We start from the raw sequence: 19,805 nt of genomic DNA, 5'->3' as shown, positions 1-19,805 counted from the left end.
TCTAATTCTAGGTTAAAAATAATGTTTTAAAACCCAATAATGAAAATGTCTTTACCTAGTTATGGAGGATGGGTTTATTAGTTGCTTAAATCCAAAACAGGTATGCTAAAAATGTGTTTGGCATGTACACTTTTTAAGGTCAACTTATCCAACAAAAACCCATTTTTCAAATCAATATATGAACGTGAAAACACCATAAGTAAAAACTCTGTCTCAACAAATATATATTAAGGAGAAATTCATACACTGTACACTGAAAACAATGCATAATTTAAAAGTAACAATTTTCCCATTTCTCTATAAACAAACCAAATGTGCTTTATAAAATGCATGGCTCTATAGAGAAATTCTCTGGGAATGATGTTTCAAGTTATCCAAAAGACCATTTGCTGAATTCAGTTCAGTCTAACTGCTGAGTATCTGTCCTAATACATTATATATATATTTCCTGCAGGGCTTGGCTTCCCCAGAGAGTATCACTTCCAACATTGCTGAAACTTTTCAGAAGAGCCTACTAAAATCTCTTCTTATATTGCCAAGTCTTAATCCTCATATATAATTTACCTTTCCTAGATAATTTTAGTGGCCCACTTATTTATCAATTTTTATTGTCTTATAGAAACATATAGAAATAAAAACAATTATAAAACATAAAGAGATTAAAGTTACAAACTAAAAAGTGAAGTTATCTGAAAGCCCTCAAGAGCAATCACTCATCTCTGAATCCTTAACTCCATCATAGTACAGATGGAGCAAAATGGCAGCAAGTACCGGTATCTCTAAAATAACATGCCTGAACATTACCTTGTCCAGAGGTCAGAGTTTACAGAAAACACAGCTAAACATTCAGGATAGTAATGGACTCCAATGCATGATATGCCATTCAAAAGGTTTGAAATTCAATGTTTTCATAGAACTCTCACCAATAGTCTGAAATAGTGGATGCAGCAGTATATCCATTAGTAAATAGTTATGTAAGACGATCATTTGCTCCTGTTTTGTGTTTAGGTATAATAAGCAGCTGTCACTTTTAAAAGCTTTAAAAACACAACTTACAAAATCAGCAAACCTGCTATGGGAGATCTTCAGAAAGTTCTTGACAGAGGAGAATATATTCCCTTGAAATCTGCTCCTGTATTTGAAAGTAAATTTGTTCAGGTAATTTATTTTTTGAAGTGCATTTGTTTAATTGGTAGAAAGATTTTCAATTACAGGAACTGAAAAAGTAAAATAGATAGAAACGTTATCCTACCGCTTGTTCCCTCAGGCTTTTCCCTCAATACCAATATAGGACAGCAGGATTAAGTAGCTTTTATTAGAGTTGTTGTTTAACGTTCTTTCTTTTCTGCCTTGAAACAAGAAATAACTAATTTTTTAAGAAACCACTTTGGATACTGAGAATTCCAATAATTCAATTCAATTCAACCAATTTGGATTAAATATGTTTTATTGATCTTCAAGACTAGTATTGTAATGTATTGTATTAGTAACTAATATAATACTAGTATTGTATTACTAGTATAGTAATGCCAAAAAATTTCTAGATGTTTTTTCACAGATGTTTGCAATGTCTTTTTTGGGGGTGGGGGGGGATAGGTTTTATGAGTAGTTATATAGTTTTGCTGCAATTCCATTCCCTATTGAAGCACCATGTCCATTCCAAATTTAAGGTTCATTACTAAACCCCAGAACTTTTAAGCTGTGGATCCTCCTGTCCCCTCTTTTCATTCCCAGTATAAAGCTGCTCAAATCATCAAGACATTGTATATATTAAATCAAAAGCGCAACATACACAAAGGGTTTGCATTCCATGTAAAGCATATGAAATATTTTGTTTGCATATCCTAATCTACAAGACATGCATCCCTTGTTACTCAGTTCATATAACAATTGGTTGAATGTACAGTAGTTGACTTTTAACTTTTTTAAATAAAACTATAAAAATAAATAAAGCAGCAACACTCAACATTACTATTTCTTTCTTTAACCCCAGAGTACTCTTAATGTTAAATTGCTCCCCAGAATCAAGTTTAATTTGGTTTGGTTTGGTTTGGGCCACATTAACAAAATTCTGTCAAAACTGAATTAAACTGAACTTCTCGTTAGCAGCTGATCAACTCAGGAAAGACATTAAAACTACTGTATTAATCCTAATAGAGGATCTGATTCATATCTTCATGCTTTGTTTCTCAGCTCCTTTACTTTGAATTCTTATGCAAGGAATTGGACTAATTGCTTCAAACTCTTACGAGAAAAGCATTATGCAATGTTATGGGTTGAAGTTTTAAGAGACTGCTTTAGCATAGGGGACAATTTTCAATTTCTGTGCCATGAGCTCAGGGAAGGAAGGGAAGGAAAGATATTGAGCTAGCCAAGATCAGAAAATGTGCAATTCGTGTCACTAAAATGTGCTAAACAGAATGATCAAGCTGTCAGTGAGTGAAATGCAATTGAAAAGCATTGCTAAACAAGCAAAAAAATCCATAACTAGATAAGCACAATACTCAGGGTGTCTGGACAGAAAATGAGGTTGTCACAACTCTTACTTCCAGCAGCTTGACTAGCCTGCCACAGGCTCTTTTGCAATAGGCAGCTGAGATACCACTGGACTAAGCTGACGAGAGTTGTCCAGTGGCTACTCTTAAGGAACCTATTAATCTCAAGGAATAATTTCATAATTCAGGGTAACCCTGTACTTTTCAGCTCTTTGGTCTTAGAGAAAGTGGTGGTGTTAGACGCTAAGGGATCTGTTCTGTCTGAAGGCCTAAGGTTTGATCTCCTGGCTTTCCACTGAAGCCTCCTCCTTCTCCTTCAAGGAAAAATACAAAATGTATTGGCTTAAATTGGTGTGCCAACTATGGCCCTTAAGAGAAATTAACCCTATGGTATACATTTGCTTTACCAGTGGCAAATCTGTAATGTTTTCTAAGACTGAATTTAAATAAAAATAGGCACTAATTAATTACTGTGATATATTACTTAGACTCAATTTCTAAGAGATACATGTTTTCTGTTTAGGTATAAAATTTAGAATAAATAAAAGAAACGTAACTATTCTAATGCTGCAGTTCTTTAGCTTTAGCATTATACTGTATATATATGCTCTTTGAGGTGATTAGCGAAACATAATTCTAATGTTTTGGTAAGCAACCAAAGTTCTAATTCAATCAAAAGTAAGTTATCAGTTGTATAATAGCTAAGCAGGTTTTATCCAGGAACTAATGTACTCTTCAGCTCCACTCAACAAATGGACCTTGTTATAACTATTTAATTCCCATGAATAATTCTCCTCATGCATTGTGCTTTAACACTTGCTTATAACTTGTAATTATTTCATATGCTAATTCTGTTTTGACAAGTCATTGAGGTGGATTCATCCTGTGGTGACTATATGAGTAACTGTTCATCATCTTAATAATTTTTTTAATTTATGTTTTTTTCCAAAAATGTATCCATTTTGAGTTCATTCATATACTTTAACCATTATTGTCATCTTTTACTTCTTCCTGCTTTGTTGGAAGGCTTTTTTTAAAAATTTCATCATTCACTCGCATGCCAAAATTATGTTAGTTTCTGTCAACTGTACTTTTTATTATGCTTTGAACAAACTTTACTCTTTTTTTCAGGTAAATAGGAAAGGTGGATCAATTTACCTTCATAATCGTCCCAACTATGTGACTGTGGGCATATGTGCCTCTAGCACAAAATTGTCAAAGCCAAATGTAATGTTGCTTGCCAATTCATCTCCCTATTCCTCCAAAGAAGAACTTTCAGCCTATCCACCATCTACCCAGCCCTCACATTCTAAAGAAGAACTGGTACTCACCAGGTGAGCTAACTACTAAAAAAATACTCAAGTATATAGCTATTTACCATAAGTTGATTTGGAGAAACTACGTTATAAAATAAAAGTAATGGTTGGGACACCGGGCTAGAAAAGCAAGACTGTGGGTTCTATTCCTACTTTAGGCACAAATGAAGCTGAGTAACTTTGGGCCAGTCACTTTCTGTCAGAAAGTGGAAGGAAGCAGGCAATGGCAAACCACTTCCAAATTATATCTATTTTTTCTGATGTTGGTTTTCTTAATAAAACGGAAAAATATAGTCTAGATCACAGGTGTCAAACTCAATCGTGTCACATGACATATTGACTCATCGGGACTTTTTGCCTTTGTGGAGCAGGGATGGGTGTGGCCTGCACGATACATCCAGCCTGCAGGCCGCCAGTTTGACAGGCCTGGTCTAGATGATATGGTATCTAAATGGCCCAAGCAAGTAACAAGTAATGTGGCGCTGATGAGGTGTCGCCCAAACGCACCAATGTAATGTGGGGAAAGATGTGCGTAGAACATTATAAAATCAGATTGCCAGATGGTGCAAAACTAGAAATGTACCTTTAAAATATTATGCATTTTTGCATTATTACTTTTTTCTTATCATTCAAGAAGTTGGAAGATCTGTCTGGATTATGTCTGCTATTAAATGGCTTCTTTCTACTATATGCACTCAGTTTGCCTGTCTTTCTTCGTAAAATGTACTGTTTTTAGGCAACCCAAATCATAATGAAATCTGTTTGAAACCACTGCCGAATCTTATCCTGTCCTGTACAAAGTAATGAATTGTTAAAATATTATCTTTCTGAAACTGATATGACAACTTTGTTGCAGGTTCTTGCCTTTGCAGTTTGTAGATCTCTCCATTCACTCCGCTAATAAGAAACGGCTGAAGCTTAAATTGGTGAATGGTCGCGCCTACTACCTAGAACTCTGCGCTTCACCACAGAAGCAGAGTGAGATATTCTCTCAGTGGGTGCGGCTCATCAATCTGCTGAAATCTAAATCTGAAGGTCCTTCAATTAATACTCTTTATAAGGATTTTGAAACTCAGGACGACAATAAAGCCATCAGGAGTAAAACGGGAATACAAGTGAGTGTTTACTGGATGGACCCAACATTCCTTCACAAATCAGGAATATTGTCGGAAATGAGACCCTGAGCATTCAAACACCACATATATCAATTGTTCAGTAAAATTGGTGCTTTTGTAAAATTGGATTTTTTAAAAAAGTAACTTCAATGTCAATTCCTTTATTGTGTTAGGGAAAGTACCTTATATATAGACTGACCTTTAATTTTTTTTTTGATATTACTGAAAACTGGTGTGAAGAATTTTTTTTTGCTATGCTTTCATTACTTTACTCTGAAATGGTCTTATAAGTGTTCAGAGAAGATTGGAAGATATAAGCATGCATTACTTAATAAAATTATTGGTTGGTGGGTTGGCCTGGCTCAAATTCCTATTTAAGCAGAAGAAAAATGTTGAACCACTAAGATAAAGAGACAGACAGACAGTCAGATGCTAAATAACTCATTCCTTAAGAATCCCTGCCTAAAGAAACGATCATGATGGAAGGAAATCCTTAAAGAGAATATAGTCACCCAGAGCAAATTACACATTTTGCGGTGTCATACATCAATTAAACATGTAAAATAAACCAATATATCATACACACCGAGGTGATTCAGAAACATTTTATATTGGGCAATTTTGTGTTTCACAATTAATTGCAGTACAATTTTTTTTAAAAAAAATATTCTCCTAAGGTGTTTCATGTGTAACACAAAGGCATGGCAATCCCAAAGGTGCCTTTTCAAAGGGCAACTGGACTTTCTTTGTTTTTCCTTGAAGATGTATCGCTTCTTATCCAAGAAGCTTCTTCAGTTCTTCAAGGAAAAACAAGGAATGTCATTGTCTTTTGAAAAAAGCACCTTTGGGATAACTACAACCTAGATGACTGAGAATCTCCATCAACAAAAGGCATTACAAGTGATGGGGGAAAAAATTAAATCCTGCAGAAATTTTAAGTTGTGGATGAATAAATAAAAACATTCTATTTATTGAAAACCCAGATTTCAATTCAGTAATTCAATTAATTAATACATTTTCCAGAGCGGCAAAATTGACATTTGACCAGCATTATATACATCGCATCTCACTAGTAAAAATGTCACCCAATTAAAAACATTTTGGGTGGCTAGACCTGAACATTTCACGCATGATCTGCAGCCAGGGTCTCTTGATGACCAAAAAATTGGCTACCAAAAGCCTGAAATGTTATAACTCATGGATTCTGCAGCTTATAGTATGTCCTTAAATATTATAAAAATATAGACTTTTCAAGAGCTATTCTAAAGAGGTTCCATAGGGGAAGATATCTTTTTTTTCAATCCCATGTCTTTTTTACTGTCAGTCTGCAGACAGCACAAGGCAGACTGCTTACACAAGATTGGGACACTGATATCAGTATAAGATTGAGCTGTCCTTAATGCAAGTATTTGAAAAGTCTAGGATTAGCTGCATACACTTGGTTAACTTCTATGTGAAAGAAACCATGTCATCTCTGAAAAACAATGAAAAATAATAATTTTAAGTCCAAATAACTGGATTTAGTATGCAGTTATATACATTTAACTGAAATTATTACATATAGTGACAAGAAAAATGCAAAAAAATAAGCTGCACAGCAGAATCTTTTAAAGGAAATCTATGTTAAGATATGCTCTGTGACAGCACAGTTAAATATAAATCATACTTATCAATGGAGATTCTCAGTTATCCAGGTCATGGTTGTCTCAAAGGTGCTTTTTCAAGAGGCAACTGGACTTTCTGGTTTTTCTTTGAAGACATTTCGCTTCTCATCCAAGAAGCTCTGTTGAAGAAGCTTCTTGAATGAGAAGCCAGACGTCTTCAAAGAAAAACCAGAAAGTCCAGTTGCCTCTTGAAAAAGCACCTTTGGGACAGAACACATACTTACAAATATCAAATTCAATAATAGTTTTAAGCCTATTAAAATATTGTGAATGTGATTTCATATATTCTTTTCTGTTTCTCATTTTGTGCCTCCCATTCTTCCTAATCTACAGGGAAATATTTGGGTCAAATATTCTAGGTTGCACTCTGAATCATCTCCATAGCAAATTCACAGAAACTAATGGCAGTTTTACTGTACTGAGTTTTATACCAGGTGTTCAGTTTTTGCTACATAAGGCATGATGATGTATGCTTTCTTATTCCTTCTTCCTCAGGAAAAAAACACAATAGAATCTTTTAAAAATCAAGGAGCCAGTCAAGAGTCAACAGAACTGAGTAAGAAAGCATCTTCCAAGCGTGTCACCTATTCAGATGTTGTGGGTTCTATTGCAGAATTTCAGAACAAGAGCCAGGCAATAGTTTCTTCTGACAGCTACATGAAACAGCCCCATGCAGACTCAGCGAAACAAAACAAATTTAGTCAAGAATTAAGGGGAACACCTACTAGAAAGAAAAAATCTAGGTAAGTGAATATAGGTCGATGTGCATACACACACACATATACGGATATATGCAGACATATGTACAATACATATATTTTCCACCTTCTGTTTCAGCATAGAGTTTTTATACCAGTACATCTGGTTTGTAATGCAGCTATTGGAGCACTTTACATATTCCTTGGTCCTAAGACCCCAGTTATTAAGCACACCAAAGGAATGGTGAACCATAGATCTAGATCAGAAGAAGAAAATACCAAAAGATAATTCTACATCTGAATGCCTAAAACAAAAGTAATATAAATCTAAAACCAAGGCGAGCTTATATTCAGATTTATTATCAACTTTGAACAACGGACATTTTGCATTACACAGGTAACTATTTTAACAGAGCACCCATCTAACATTTTCTGGTTGTACAATCTCAAATTTCTTAATATTCTTTTAACTTGCATTGGGGGGGGGGGGGAATTAAACAAAATGTACCCAAACAATGCAATAAAATACAGCAGCACTCCCCAATTTGATGGCCTCCAATTATTTGAAATTCACCTCCCATAATCCCTAGCTGACACGAACAATTTAGAATTTCACATTTTCTGCAGAGGAAGGAATTTGTATTTGGAGTTTGGAACTGCAAGATATGGGTTTTTCTTCTCTATTGATTACAAATTGATTAATTCTGCAAAGAATGATAAAACTGCCTGTCCAAATATAGCTTACCTGAATTAGTAAATTGGGCAAAAGCATTTTAATATGGAGCAAATATCAATGAATAGCCTCGTGTTCTTCTGCAACTGTTTATCACACTGCAAAGAGGCCTACAATTTTTTTAAAAATCTAAATAAACAGCTATACAAACTTTTAAGTCAGCAACAATTGGTTCCTTATCATAGGTTTGGGAGAGATTCCAACACTGTTGAGGTGAATCAGGGAAATTTGTAAGGAAACAGCACTGAAAGGAGATGAGTAAGCCAGCTCCCCACATACTATGAACTCTTCTTCTGGCAAAACATGGGACTTGATTCCTTCAAAGCCATTACAACTTTCAATTTTGTTACCTACTTCAAATGTCCCTGCTTTTGTTTAATAAAAGCAAGGAATATCTATTTGCTGCTGTGTGTAATTCAGCTTTAACTTAAATCCTCACCATAGAACCTTACAAGTTTTGACTGTCCTTATTGCTTGCAGGGAAAGGGCATCTTTTTCCAGAAGTGAAAAACGACTGCATTCTTCAGGTAGGAATAAACTTCATATCAAAGTGGATTAGGGCCAGCAGGCAAAGTTTGAAATGCTGGAAAGCTCTTAGGAACAGGCAGTTTCCAGGTTAAAGAAATAGCTTTGTACCCCATGGGAGAAATAGAAATATTCAATTTAAAATGGCTCTCAGAATTATGTAACTGTGAAAGTATCAAGATCTTGCAGCGATAAAGAGCATTTTTACTACCTCTGCCTTATATGCAGCATCAATTCCTGAACAAGATTGACTTACCGCTAGTGATTTATTCAGTGGTAACTTAAATTAGAAAAAATGTACAGATGATCCTCAACTTACAACCATAACTTGTTATGGGCCAGGATTTCCATTATTAAGTTGGTGCAGCCGTAAAGCAAGGCATCGGGTGATCGGATTCGCTTACAACCATTTTTATCATGATCATTAAGCAACCCACACACTCATCAAGCAATCCAGTTGATATATTGCTTGCCTGAAACAGATTGGAAAGGTTGCAAATCATGATCACATGACCGCAGAATGCTGCAATTGGTCATAAATCCAAGTTGGCTTCAAAAAATGCCTCTATTGGGATCATGTGGCACAGGGGTGGTGTGATGGTCGTAAATGCAAGGACTGGTCATAAATCACTTTTTCTGGGGCCATCATAACTTTGAACTGTTGTTAAACAAACAGTTGTAAGTCGAGGACTATCTGTAATGCAATTTGGTATGGCATCTTTCTGCAAAGTCTGCAGCTAGAGTGAAAGGCATCAGCCTTAAGCATTCTTAATCATTTATAAAGTCTTGAGCTTCCACACAGGAGAAAATACTTCTTCCTATATATCTTTGACAGGCCACTGAAATCCATTAGAAGCTTTTGTTGTTGGGAAATGTCCCGTGAATTTATGTTTGGCATCAGCAGGAAACTTTTTCTGTTATGGCACTCATTCTATACAATAGTCTCTCTTGGAATAGGCTATGCACTGGCTTTATTACAATTTAAGCACATGATGAATTTTAAATTTGCTTTGGCATTTTAGGAAGCCTCTAAAATTGTTCATGGCTACTGGTTTTATTACATTTTATTATTTCTTACTGTACTTTTTATCGTACCTAATATACATTTAACACTCCATGTAAGCTGGAAGTGTTTTGTATGACAGACTGTATAATTTATTCTGAGTAAAATCAAATAAACACTACTAGTAATAAGACTACTACTAAACCTTAAAGTATAATAAAGAGGACATATTCAGTTACTGATTTGAGCAACATTTTAATCAGTTGGTTCCAACTTCCTCAACCCATGCCTTTGCTTGGAATATTAACACAGATGAAATCTACCCATTTTACCTGTGGAAAGTCTCAGATCCTTTAAATTCCTCTACATTACTATTCCTTTCATCATTCCATAATATTCCCTTGTGGCACTAATCGATGCACTCTTCCCTCACCAGTCTTTCCTGGTTTTAATTCTTTTTCACAGCACATTTCAGCATCAGAACTACAGCATCAGTACCAATTATTCTTTCTGCATCAGAACTCATTATTTACTCACAGAGAGAAATGAAACATAGCTCTCTTCATGAACTTATCATTCCTTTACCTTTAACATAACATTCCTTTATCAGAAGTCTTATCCCTGAAGCCCTCTTATCAACCTTGAGAAGGCACAAAAACTTGCCACACCCCCAATTCTGGTATCCCAGGCAGCCTTGAGTAATTCTAAATATTAATAGATGAGTACAGATTATGCAAAACCTGGCTCAAAAACAGTAACTGTGAGAGGGACCTTGGAGTCCTAGTGGATGATCACTTAAACAAGAGCCAGCAATGTGCAATAGCAGACAAAAAAAAAAAGCTAATATAATCCCTGTTTATATAAACAGAGGCATAGAATCAAAATCATGTGAAGTTATTCATACCACTTTATAAATCTTTAGTAAGACCACATCTGAAAGACTACATCCAGTTTTGGTCTCATTACAAAAAAAATGTTGAGACTTTGGAAAAAGTGCAAAGAAAAACAATAAAGATGACTAAAGGCCTGGGGATAAAAACATATGAAGAGCGGTTAGAGGAATTGGATATGACTAGTCTAGAGGGAAAAAAGGACTAGGGATGACATGATAGCAGTATTCCAGTATTTGAGGGGCTGCCACAAAGAAGAGGGGGTCAATTTATTTTACAAAGCACCAGAAGGCAAGACAAGAAACAATGGATTGAAACTAATCCAGGAAACAAACAACCTGAAATTAAGGAGAAACTTCCTAACAGGGAGAACAATTAGCCAGTGGAACAGCTTGCCTTCAGAAGTTGTAGGTGCTTCATCACTGGAGGTCTTTAAGAAAACAATTGGACAATCACTGGTCTGATAGGGTCTCCTGCTTGAGCAGGGGGTTGAAATAGACCTCCAAGTTCCCTTCCAGCTCTGTTCTGATTGATTCTGCTCAGGCCTGATGTATATCACTTTCTCCTCCAAAATTATCCACTGAGTTTAACCCCATGCTCCCAAGACTGGGAACAATAAACTCTCACTCTTCTCTTTTTGTATCTGGAGAACAAAGCCATTTCTCCCCAATCTCAAAATTTATATTGAATCAGGTTGTGGAAACTACCTAGATCTTTGTATATTAAATTACCAAAGTAATATCATAATTATGTCCTGCACCTTTTTATTGTCACTGCCAACCACAATTCTTAACTGCAAACTGCAACCAGGCAACCACTAATAATTACATGGATGGTTTAAGGCCTGGGTCTGAGCAGAATCAAGAACCTGATTCTGAAGCCCTTCTCCTCATCAGACATTTTGAGTATTTCAAATTTCTGGGTGAATTTGGGCTTTTCTAGAGGCATGGTAGGTTTAACTGACGTTCCCAGACATGCGATACATGCATTTTGCCTGACAGTTTAAATTGGGTTTATTTAAACTTTCCATAATATTCCAGCATAAGAGTCATTTTAAGCAATCAAAGCCAAAAATCAAAAACCCAATAATTACTACAATTCTAAAAACTGCTTTTTCTCATTTTTTTCCTCCACAATTATCAATGGTCCCGTTTAAAATGATCATACCTGGGATTGACTATTCAAACAGGAATATGTATAAACGTATATGTTGTGCTTACAATACACAACTCTGAAACAGAGTGTAGCTAGAATTTTGCTTCTACTTGGGAGAACCGTCACATTATTCAGTGTTGTAAATCAAATTTGTATTATTTTCATCTGTAAAACGTGAGCAATAAAGATTCATTAAGAAAGCTTCTGAACATACAGTGTAGATTCTATCCAATTCACTAACTCAAATTGAACCAAAAATCACAGAGAGATTCTCAAGAGAATGACATCAGCAGCACTTCTCTTCATCTAAAGCAGTATTTCACAATCTTTGCAACTCTGATATGAGTGCATTAAATTCCTAGAATTCTTAGCAATGGTTATGCTGGCTGGAGAATTCTGGTTGTTGAAGTTCACACAAAGGTTGCAAACACTGATCTAATGTGAGCCATGCATACTTTCAGACACTTGTATATAATAGATGGGAGATTTCTCTGTGAAGCTTATATACAGTATTTAATAATAGCTAAATAGGTTTTAAAATAGAAAGAGAATGCACCTCATTTTCTTTCTATTATTTCATCCATCTGCCAATTCTTCAAAACTCTGCCCATTTTTTCCTGCTGTTTTCTTCAGAATTTTACTGAAAATTACTTTCTAGCCTGTCTACCTAATCCAGAGAGGATAACTTATTAGCAGAAGTAGGTTTTTACACAGGCCACGACCATGCTTTAGGATCTGTATACATACCAGTATACAGAAAATGGTTAGTTCTATCAAAAGCTCATTCATGAAAATCATAATTAGTGATTAGGAGGTTGGTCATCAACCTTACATACATACAATAGTAGAGTTGGAAGGGACCTTGGAGGCCTTCTAGTCCAACCCCCTGCCTAGGCAGGAAACCCTATACCTTCATTATTCCCAAGCACATTTTCTCTGCAAAACCAAAGAAATCAGAAAAAAAATCCATTCTTTAATCAAAACTCTATTTTAAACTCCTAAGCATTAAAAGTCTGCCTTTCAATTACCAACCCCCCCCCCCTCTCCAACTCAACTTTTCAAATCAGTCAGTGACTCACAAGCAGCTCATGAAAAGCCAATCAGATAATGGAAGCTAACCCATAGTACTACAACATGACCCTCATGAGGAGGCAGGTTGACATTTAGATGGAAGAAAGAATGGGAGAGACATTTCCTGAAAAAGCCTGGGATAGAGGGGGGAAAAGCAAGTGAAGACATACAGCACTCTTAAAAGCTTTGCTGGCATTTGAAACTGTGTTATTGATTGAAAACCAATCAAAATGACCTTTATTAACTTAATTCATTACTTAGTAAATTCTTTTCATAATAGAGTTTCTTCTGAATACTCATGTTCTGTGACTAACAACAGCAATTCAAAACCACATTCCTATTCCTATGTATGTATTTCTGCAAATCTTTGTGAAACCAATCCTTTAAACATATGAAAAAATGTATATAACATAAATAGAACTCCTGATTATATACACAGTATACATTGGAAGTATATAATGCTAATGGGGTAAGAAGTGGCATTAACAATGTGTATTGATAGAATTATATGTCAAGTGCCTAGTATCTTGCTTACTCAGAAGCCTCCCAGTACTCAAATTTTATTGTTAGGATCTCTATTTGCATTGTGCTCATAGAAGTTGAATGGGGGTGATGGCACTTTTTATCTCAGGCCTAAGTTGTAGAAACATTAATCTTTTTTATCATTGTCTGGGCTATCAATTAGAATTTTAATTCTGTGTAATTTAATTTTCATTGCCTAAATTGCAGTCATATTCACAATAGTCTATTTTTTAAAACTCACAACCACTCATTGTTTGGTACTCAACACAAAAGCTAAGAACTATGTTCTGCTGCCTTGTGACTCATTATATTTTCCCTTGAGAAAAATGGTACTCATCACGCCTCCTGGAACCAAATAACAATGAGTACCGAGGTACCACTGTATAAAAATAAACAAATGTGGTTTTATATATCTATATATATCTATATAAGACAGGGTCTTATTTTCTTTTGACCCTGAAATAAGCACTTGGCCTTATTTTCAGGGAGGTCTTATTCTTTTTGAGGTGCAGGGGATAGACAGCGTGGTCATTTCATGGCTGCTGCTATGTTGCAATATTTTCAGGGAGCGCTTATTTTCAGGGGAGGGCTTATCTTAGCGCATGCACTCAAAAGCCCAATTGGGCTATTTATCCAGGGAAGTCTTATTTTCGGGGGAAAGGGGTATACACACACATATATTTGTATTTGCAGATCACTTCTATAGATAGTAAAAACTGACTCTTTCCTTATTATCTTTCTTTTCTTTCCCCAACCTTTTCCCACACCATTGCTTTTTCTTGCTGTCCTGGATTTCTCAAATTCTTTAGTAATTTCCAGTGTGGCTGTTTTCCCTCTGATTGTCCTTTCTGTCCCACTTCTGCTTTAAGTCACTATGCTTTCAAAAATTTACATTTTTCTTGTACCTCAGATCCTCTACCGCACTTCATCTCCTCCAACCCCCACCCATTACTTCAATACATTCTTCTCATGCATGCCAAGGAGTTCATTTGTTGTCAAAACAGTGCTTTCCAGAGTTTTTCAACATCCATAAGATATACTTTTAAAATTGTATTTCACAGAACTATCATAGCTATGTTTTTATGATACCAAATAACAGAGATACACAGCAGCAATTTATAATGGATAAAACAACTGATTTTAAAAACTATCCTTTCAACCTAGGGATAGCAATTCTCATGTATCTTTGAAATGGATTAAAGAAAACTACCTTGTAAGCAGGTATACTTCTCATTATAAACATTAATTAACAATTTTAAAAGATGGATAGTTGACTAAAGCTGGGAAAGCGAGTCAGTTTTGTCTAAATCCTCAAAGCCCTGCCCCATCTGGCTATACACACATACTTCCTTTTGATGCTTTTTCCTCTATCTCTCTTTTTCTCTTACACTTTTTAATCTGTTTCTCTGGGCTATATTTTCCTCATGTTCCTCCTGTTTTTTTACAGGAATCCTAAAAAATATCAGTCACTCTGAACTACTTTATAACAAATAATATTGAAAAAAATGTGCTGTCATATAATTGATATGAAAAGAAACTAAGCTGAAGATGCAAAATGAAAGAAGAAAACAACGTGATCAGATGTGAAAATGGAGTAAACGTCAGAAACTGTATGAGTGTTCTCTTCCAGTATATAAAACTATTGAAATATCAGTGTGCATTTTGGGTTTTTAAAAAAATAATTTACCCACAAGAAAAATGTGTGTACCTGACGACTGGTGTTAATTCTTTATTTCATTCTAATTAAATTATTTATCTACAATATACAAAAACTAAGAAAAAATCTTTAAAAATACAAGAGAAAATAAACACAAATTAAATCATACTTCCTTTACAAAAATGTATGAATAACTATATTTTAATTAATTATTAAAGATGTATTCATTATTCACTGTTTCATAAAATCATGATATCTCTTTCCACATTTTCTGGTATCCTTTTTCTAATATCAAAAGCTTTTTAATGTTCTAAAGGCGCCTTTCTAGTTTTTATTGTTTAAACAAAGCAAAAATCTGCTTTTAAAAAAATGCTTTTATTTTGTATATTAAAGGCAATGGTTAATGTTTCTTTCCTATCATCTACAACTGATGGTTTTTGGATTTCTTTGCAAAGTTTTGCTATAAAACTTGTGCATGCTTAATATATTTCCTACCATTTTACATAGTTTATTTGGAAATATCTTTACATTTATGATTGAATCAAAAGTCTACTTGCAACATAGAATTTCTTAATCATTTTTCTATAATTTTGTACTGAAAAATCTTGATTCCTAATTTTAAGCCCAATAAAAAATATTTTACTGATGCTTATGGTCATTTATCAAACAAATTTGTAAATAGCCAGACAGGTATACCATACAGACATTTTCCCACTTTAAATATATAAAATTGATTTATTTATTTATCCAGTAAATACAATAAACTAAGATTTCTTTATTCATGGTTTATTGAATAAGCTATATTTGTTTCCAGAACAAAGGAGACCATAAATAATTAAACCATTCTATGATTCAGCCACTGACTTTCCATTTCTACTATGTATCCTGTTTCCCCCCAAAAAACTACTCCTCTTTTCTCGTGGAATTTCATGAATAAGTACCTATTGCTATGCTTTATCAATGTTTCTATGTGTGAAAAAGTTCCAGCACTTGCAACACTTGGAAGAAAGATCACTAATAGTTTTTAATGGCTTTACAGATAGTCCTTGACTTACAACATTTTGTTTAGTGACTATTCAAAGTTACAACGGCACTGAACAAAGTGACTTCTGATTGTTTTTCATATTTATGTCTGTTGCGGCATCCCCATGGTCAGACTGGCTCAAATTTATGTCGGTTGCACTGTCCTGCAGTCATGTGATCACTTCTGCCACCTTCTGCAAAGTGAATAGGAAGTCAGATTCACTTATCAACCATATCAATAACACTGCAGTTACTAAGTGCAATGATTCATTTAACAACTGTGGCAACAATTGTTAAATTTAGGGCTCAATTGCCATGGTGTGGTGAGGACTACCTATATTTGCAAGTATACAATAGTAGCAATGAAAACAAAGCGGATATAGATTTGCTTCCATTGAAAAAAACTGAAGATACTGAGGAGTAGCAGCAGCAGTTGAAATATGAATAGGAGTGCCAGTAGTTGGAACCCCAGAAGCTGAAATGAAAATATCAGCTAATTTTTCATTTCCTTTACTGCCTGTCCTTTTGCTGCCAAAGTATTAAGGACCAATTTCATCTTGAACTGATGAAAGCATTTAGTGAGAGAGGAAATGGTCTTGTTTTTTTTCTAAATGTCGGAAACAACAAAGCCTTGGCCCTCAGGTTACTGAGCAAGCATTTTCCTGATGAAGTTTAACTCAACAGTGGGCAGCTGGAAGCTGAGGGATGCATGTGCTCCATTTATCCCTTCTTTGCCATCCATTTTCTTCACATCTTGCAGTCTTTTTCTGACAAGTATTCCCTCCCCAAAATGGCAAAGATAGCAGGCTGATCTTATCAAAGCTTGAAAGTTAGACAAGATCAAGTCTAGAATGGGAGGTTTCCAGGAAGTCTACCAGACTGGAAAGTTTTTTTTTTTAAAGCTAGAAAAAAATAATAGCAGATTATTTACATATTATTACCAAGAAAACTGAACTCAGAATCATGCGCATCCTAACTTTTTGTGGGAAAATCATGTTTTGTGACTCGTGATTTAATGCTCAATAGATTAAATAAAAAATAAAAGGGACGTGGTGGCTAAGATGCTGAGTTTGTCGATCGAAAGGTTGGCAGTTCAGTGGTTCGAATCCGTGGCACCACGTAATGGAGTGAGCTCCCGTTATCTGTCCCAGCTTCTGCCAACCTAGCAGTTTGAAAGCATGTAAAAAATGCAAGTAGAAAAATAGGGACCACCTTTGGTGGGAAGATAAAAAGAGTTCTGTGCGCCTTTGGGATTTAGTCATGCTGGCCACATGACAACAAAGACATCTGCGGACAGCACTGGCTCTTCGGCTTTGAACTGGAGATGAGCATCACCCCCTAGAGTCGGGAACGATTAGCACATATGTGCGAGGGGAACCTTTACCTTTACTTTACCTGTATTAAATAATTTCATAAAATTCATACCATCAGAATCTAACTCCTGAACATAATGCAAAGAATATTCTTAAGAGGCAACAGGTTGAATCATCTATGAAACAGAAATTGCATTTGTTGTAGGCATTCTCCAGACTGTACTTTAAAAAAAACACAGATGATGTGTCATTATGAAATATTCTGCAGGAAGTGAATTATTACATCACAATCAGTTGCAGGAGAGTTATAGTCTCATAGTTCCTCTCTAGCTTACTGAAAGAATATGCTGAAACAAATGTGCATGAACACTGGAAGGACAACACATTTTCTCTACTGCCACATTCACAGATGACACATATTCTTCTTTGGGCTATTTTAATAGAGACAAATGGCTAAAGAGAATAAAAATACAAAATACAAAATATTTTCTTTCCTAATTATGATAGTTTTTAATTATTAGTTTAAACTACAATGACCATATGTCAATTACTGTAAAGGACAGTTGTTTACTACAGAAAATTGTCCTTTAGATTTATTTTTCAGAAACTCACCTTTGTCTTTTTTGCCATTTACTATTCCTGTAGAAATGATACCACTTAATGCAGACTTACTTATTACAAAAAATCTCTTTGATGCTTACTTATAACTTCATAGCCCTTTATGTTTTTTAGATATTTTGCTGGAATAAACATTTTTGTAAACTTTTCCTTGGTTTTGCTCCTTCAAAGTAAGCATAAAAACAATTATATGTTTTTTAATCCTTATGAGCCTCTTTCAGATTTCCTCGTTTTCGAGGTTTGTCCTTTATCCCCCCCCCCCCCCCCATATGTCACCGTACTCTAAACAACATTTTGCCTTTAATCCTCCAAGGCGCTTCTTTGAGAAAGGTAATGCTTGATTAAACCATTTAACAAATTAAAAGAACTGAGCGTTATACAGACAAACATTTCAAAGCTGCTCTATGCAGGTCCACTTAAAAGCGTGAGAAGTAAAACTGGTCTGCACCCTGCCCTCCCCAAGGAAATACAGCTATAAGAACCGCCACCGCCCCTGTTTCTACCGATGGGGGGGGGGGGGCAGCTACCTAAAGACACCCAGCAGGACGCCGGTCAATCAAGCAAAGCCGGAGAGAGAGAGAGGCTACCGAGGGCGGGGCAAGTTCGTTCGGGGCCGCCGCGACGTCACGCAAAGCTCTGCGGCCCAGGAACGGCGCACCTCCCCAATCACGCCTCGCGCCCTTTGAGAGGCGGGGCTTGAGGCTCGGAGAGCGGGCGAAGCTGCTGTGCACATGCGCGCGGGGTGGGAGGGGTGGGGGCTAGTGGGACGGCGGTTTTGTGGTCGGAATCCGGCACGGGAGGTGGCCGAAGTTGCGGTGCTTGACTGACTCTCGCTCGGCGGAAGGCAAAACCGGGGAGCTTCTCTTCCTCCCCCCGCTTCGTCGCCTCTGGTTGGGAGAGCTCCGGAGTGGAGCGGGAACTGCGTGCCTCTCGCTTTCGCCTCGCACCTGGCTATGCCTCCTCGTCCGGCGGTGCTGGTGTTAGGAGCGTGAAGGTGAGGCCCCGCGTCTCTTCTTTTGGTCCTGCTGCTACCTGACAGGTGCCTCAGCCGAGGCCGCCGACTCTAGGGACCCTCCAACGGCGCCCGGCATTCGCCCCACTTACCTTCCTTCGCCGCCTTTGTGGAATCTCCATGGTCCCTGTGAGGGGGGGGGGCTCCGCTTTCAGTTTATGGGCCCACAGGTTGCTGTTCCTCTCTTTCCCCCTCCCGCACTGCGCTCCTTTTCCTAACAACCCCCCCCGGGTGCTGTGCGCGCGCGAACTTTCATCGGTGTAGCCTGGACGCGTCCTGCACTCTCGCACCCCAGCCCCGCCTTTTCCATCTTCCTTTTTTTCCCCCTTTCTGATTGTGTTTGTGTTTGCTCTCTCTCTCTCTTGTTCTCTTGCTCTTTAAATTCCCGAGTAGGAATTGTAAGGGGGCTCTTTCATGTCCTGATCCTTCCCTCGAATGTTTACTAGCGGCTGTCTTTATCCAAGTGTTTAATCCTGCAGTGGTCGCCAGGTATGTGGGACTCAGGGTTTGTTTGTTTTTTTAAAAGGCTGCTTCCTGGGTGTCTGGCACGAACGAGAAGTTAGTTTCTGTCTCTCAGGATTCCTGGATGCAGCTATTTCTATTGCTGCCTTGCCCAGAGTCTATTTCGGTGCCTCCTGCCCTTAATCCTGCCTTACTTCTTTCTCTGACCTACTGGAAGTCCTATGTTTGGCGAATTGGCCATGTAAAGCTATTAAGTCCTAACCTGTTTTTGCAAAAGGAATTACGACCGTATGCCCAACAACATTGCATACAGCAAAGGGATTTTTGTGGTTTTTCTAGAGTTAAACTATTGTGAAGAAACCTCAAAAAACATGTGCATTGCGCCTCTGATTGTATCCTGGTAATTCTAAAAGCGTCAAGTTATTCCCTGGATTGATTGTGTCAAGACCCAAGAAAATTTAAGCAGTTTAGTTTTTCCTTAATATATATCTGCATTGACATAATTGGTAGATGAGTTTTTATTATACATTAAT

The 19,805-nt window shown here is 36.6% G+C and overlaps 2 protein-coding genes across 3 annotated transcripts in view; both read left to right on the top strand.

Annotated features, from left to right (window-relative positions):
* Positions 1-755: 755 nt before the first annotated feature.
* GARIN2 (golgi associated RAB2 interactor family member 2) lies at positions 756-15,994 on the top strand. Of its 2 annotated transcripts, XM_081937740.1 has the most exons (6): positions 756-1,158; positions 3,627-3,829; positions 4,668-4,926; positions 7,086-7,333; positions 8,502-8,548; positions 14,635-15,994. In XM_081937740.1, exons 1-6 carry the CDS (start codon positions 1,075-1,077, stop codon positions 14,679-14,681), a joined length of 888 nt encoding a protein of 295 aa, XP_081793866.1. In that variant the 5' UTR covers positions 756-1,074; the 3' UTR covers positions 14,682-15,994. The 2 variants fall into 2 exon arrangements, with proteins under 2 accessions (XP_081793866.1, XP_081793867.1); XM_081937741.1 differs by lacking the exon at positions 8,502-8,548.
* A 2,561-nt stretch (positions 15,995-18,555) lies between these two features.
* The window catches only part of PALS1 (protein associated with LIN7 1, MAGUK p55 family member), a 53,810-nt gene continuing 52,560 nt past the window's right edge, over positions 18,556-19,805 (top strand). Inside the window, exon 1 of the mRNA XM_081937724.1 lies at positions 18,556-18,792. The gene's annotated coding sequence lies outside the window, so the exon portion shown is untranslated. The remainder of the gene's footprint in view (positions 18,793-19,805) is intronic.

This window comes from Natrix helvetica, assembly GCF_964273705.1.
Source record: "Natrix helvetica genome assembly, chromosome: 1".
Classification (NCBI taxonomy): Eukaryota; Metazoa; Chordata; class Lepidosauria; order Squamata; family Natricidae; genus Natrix; species Natrix helvetica.
This window is presented reverse-complemented; position numbering and strand designations above follow the sequence as displayed.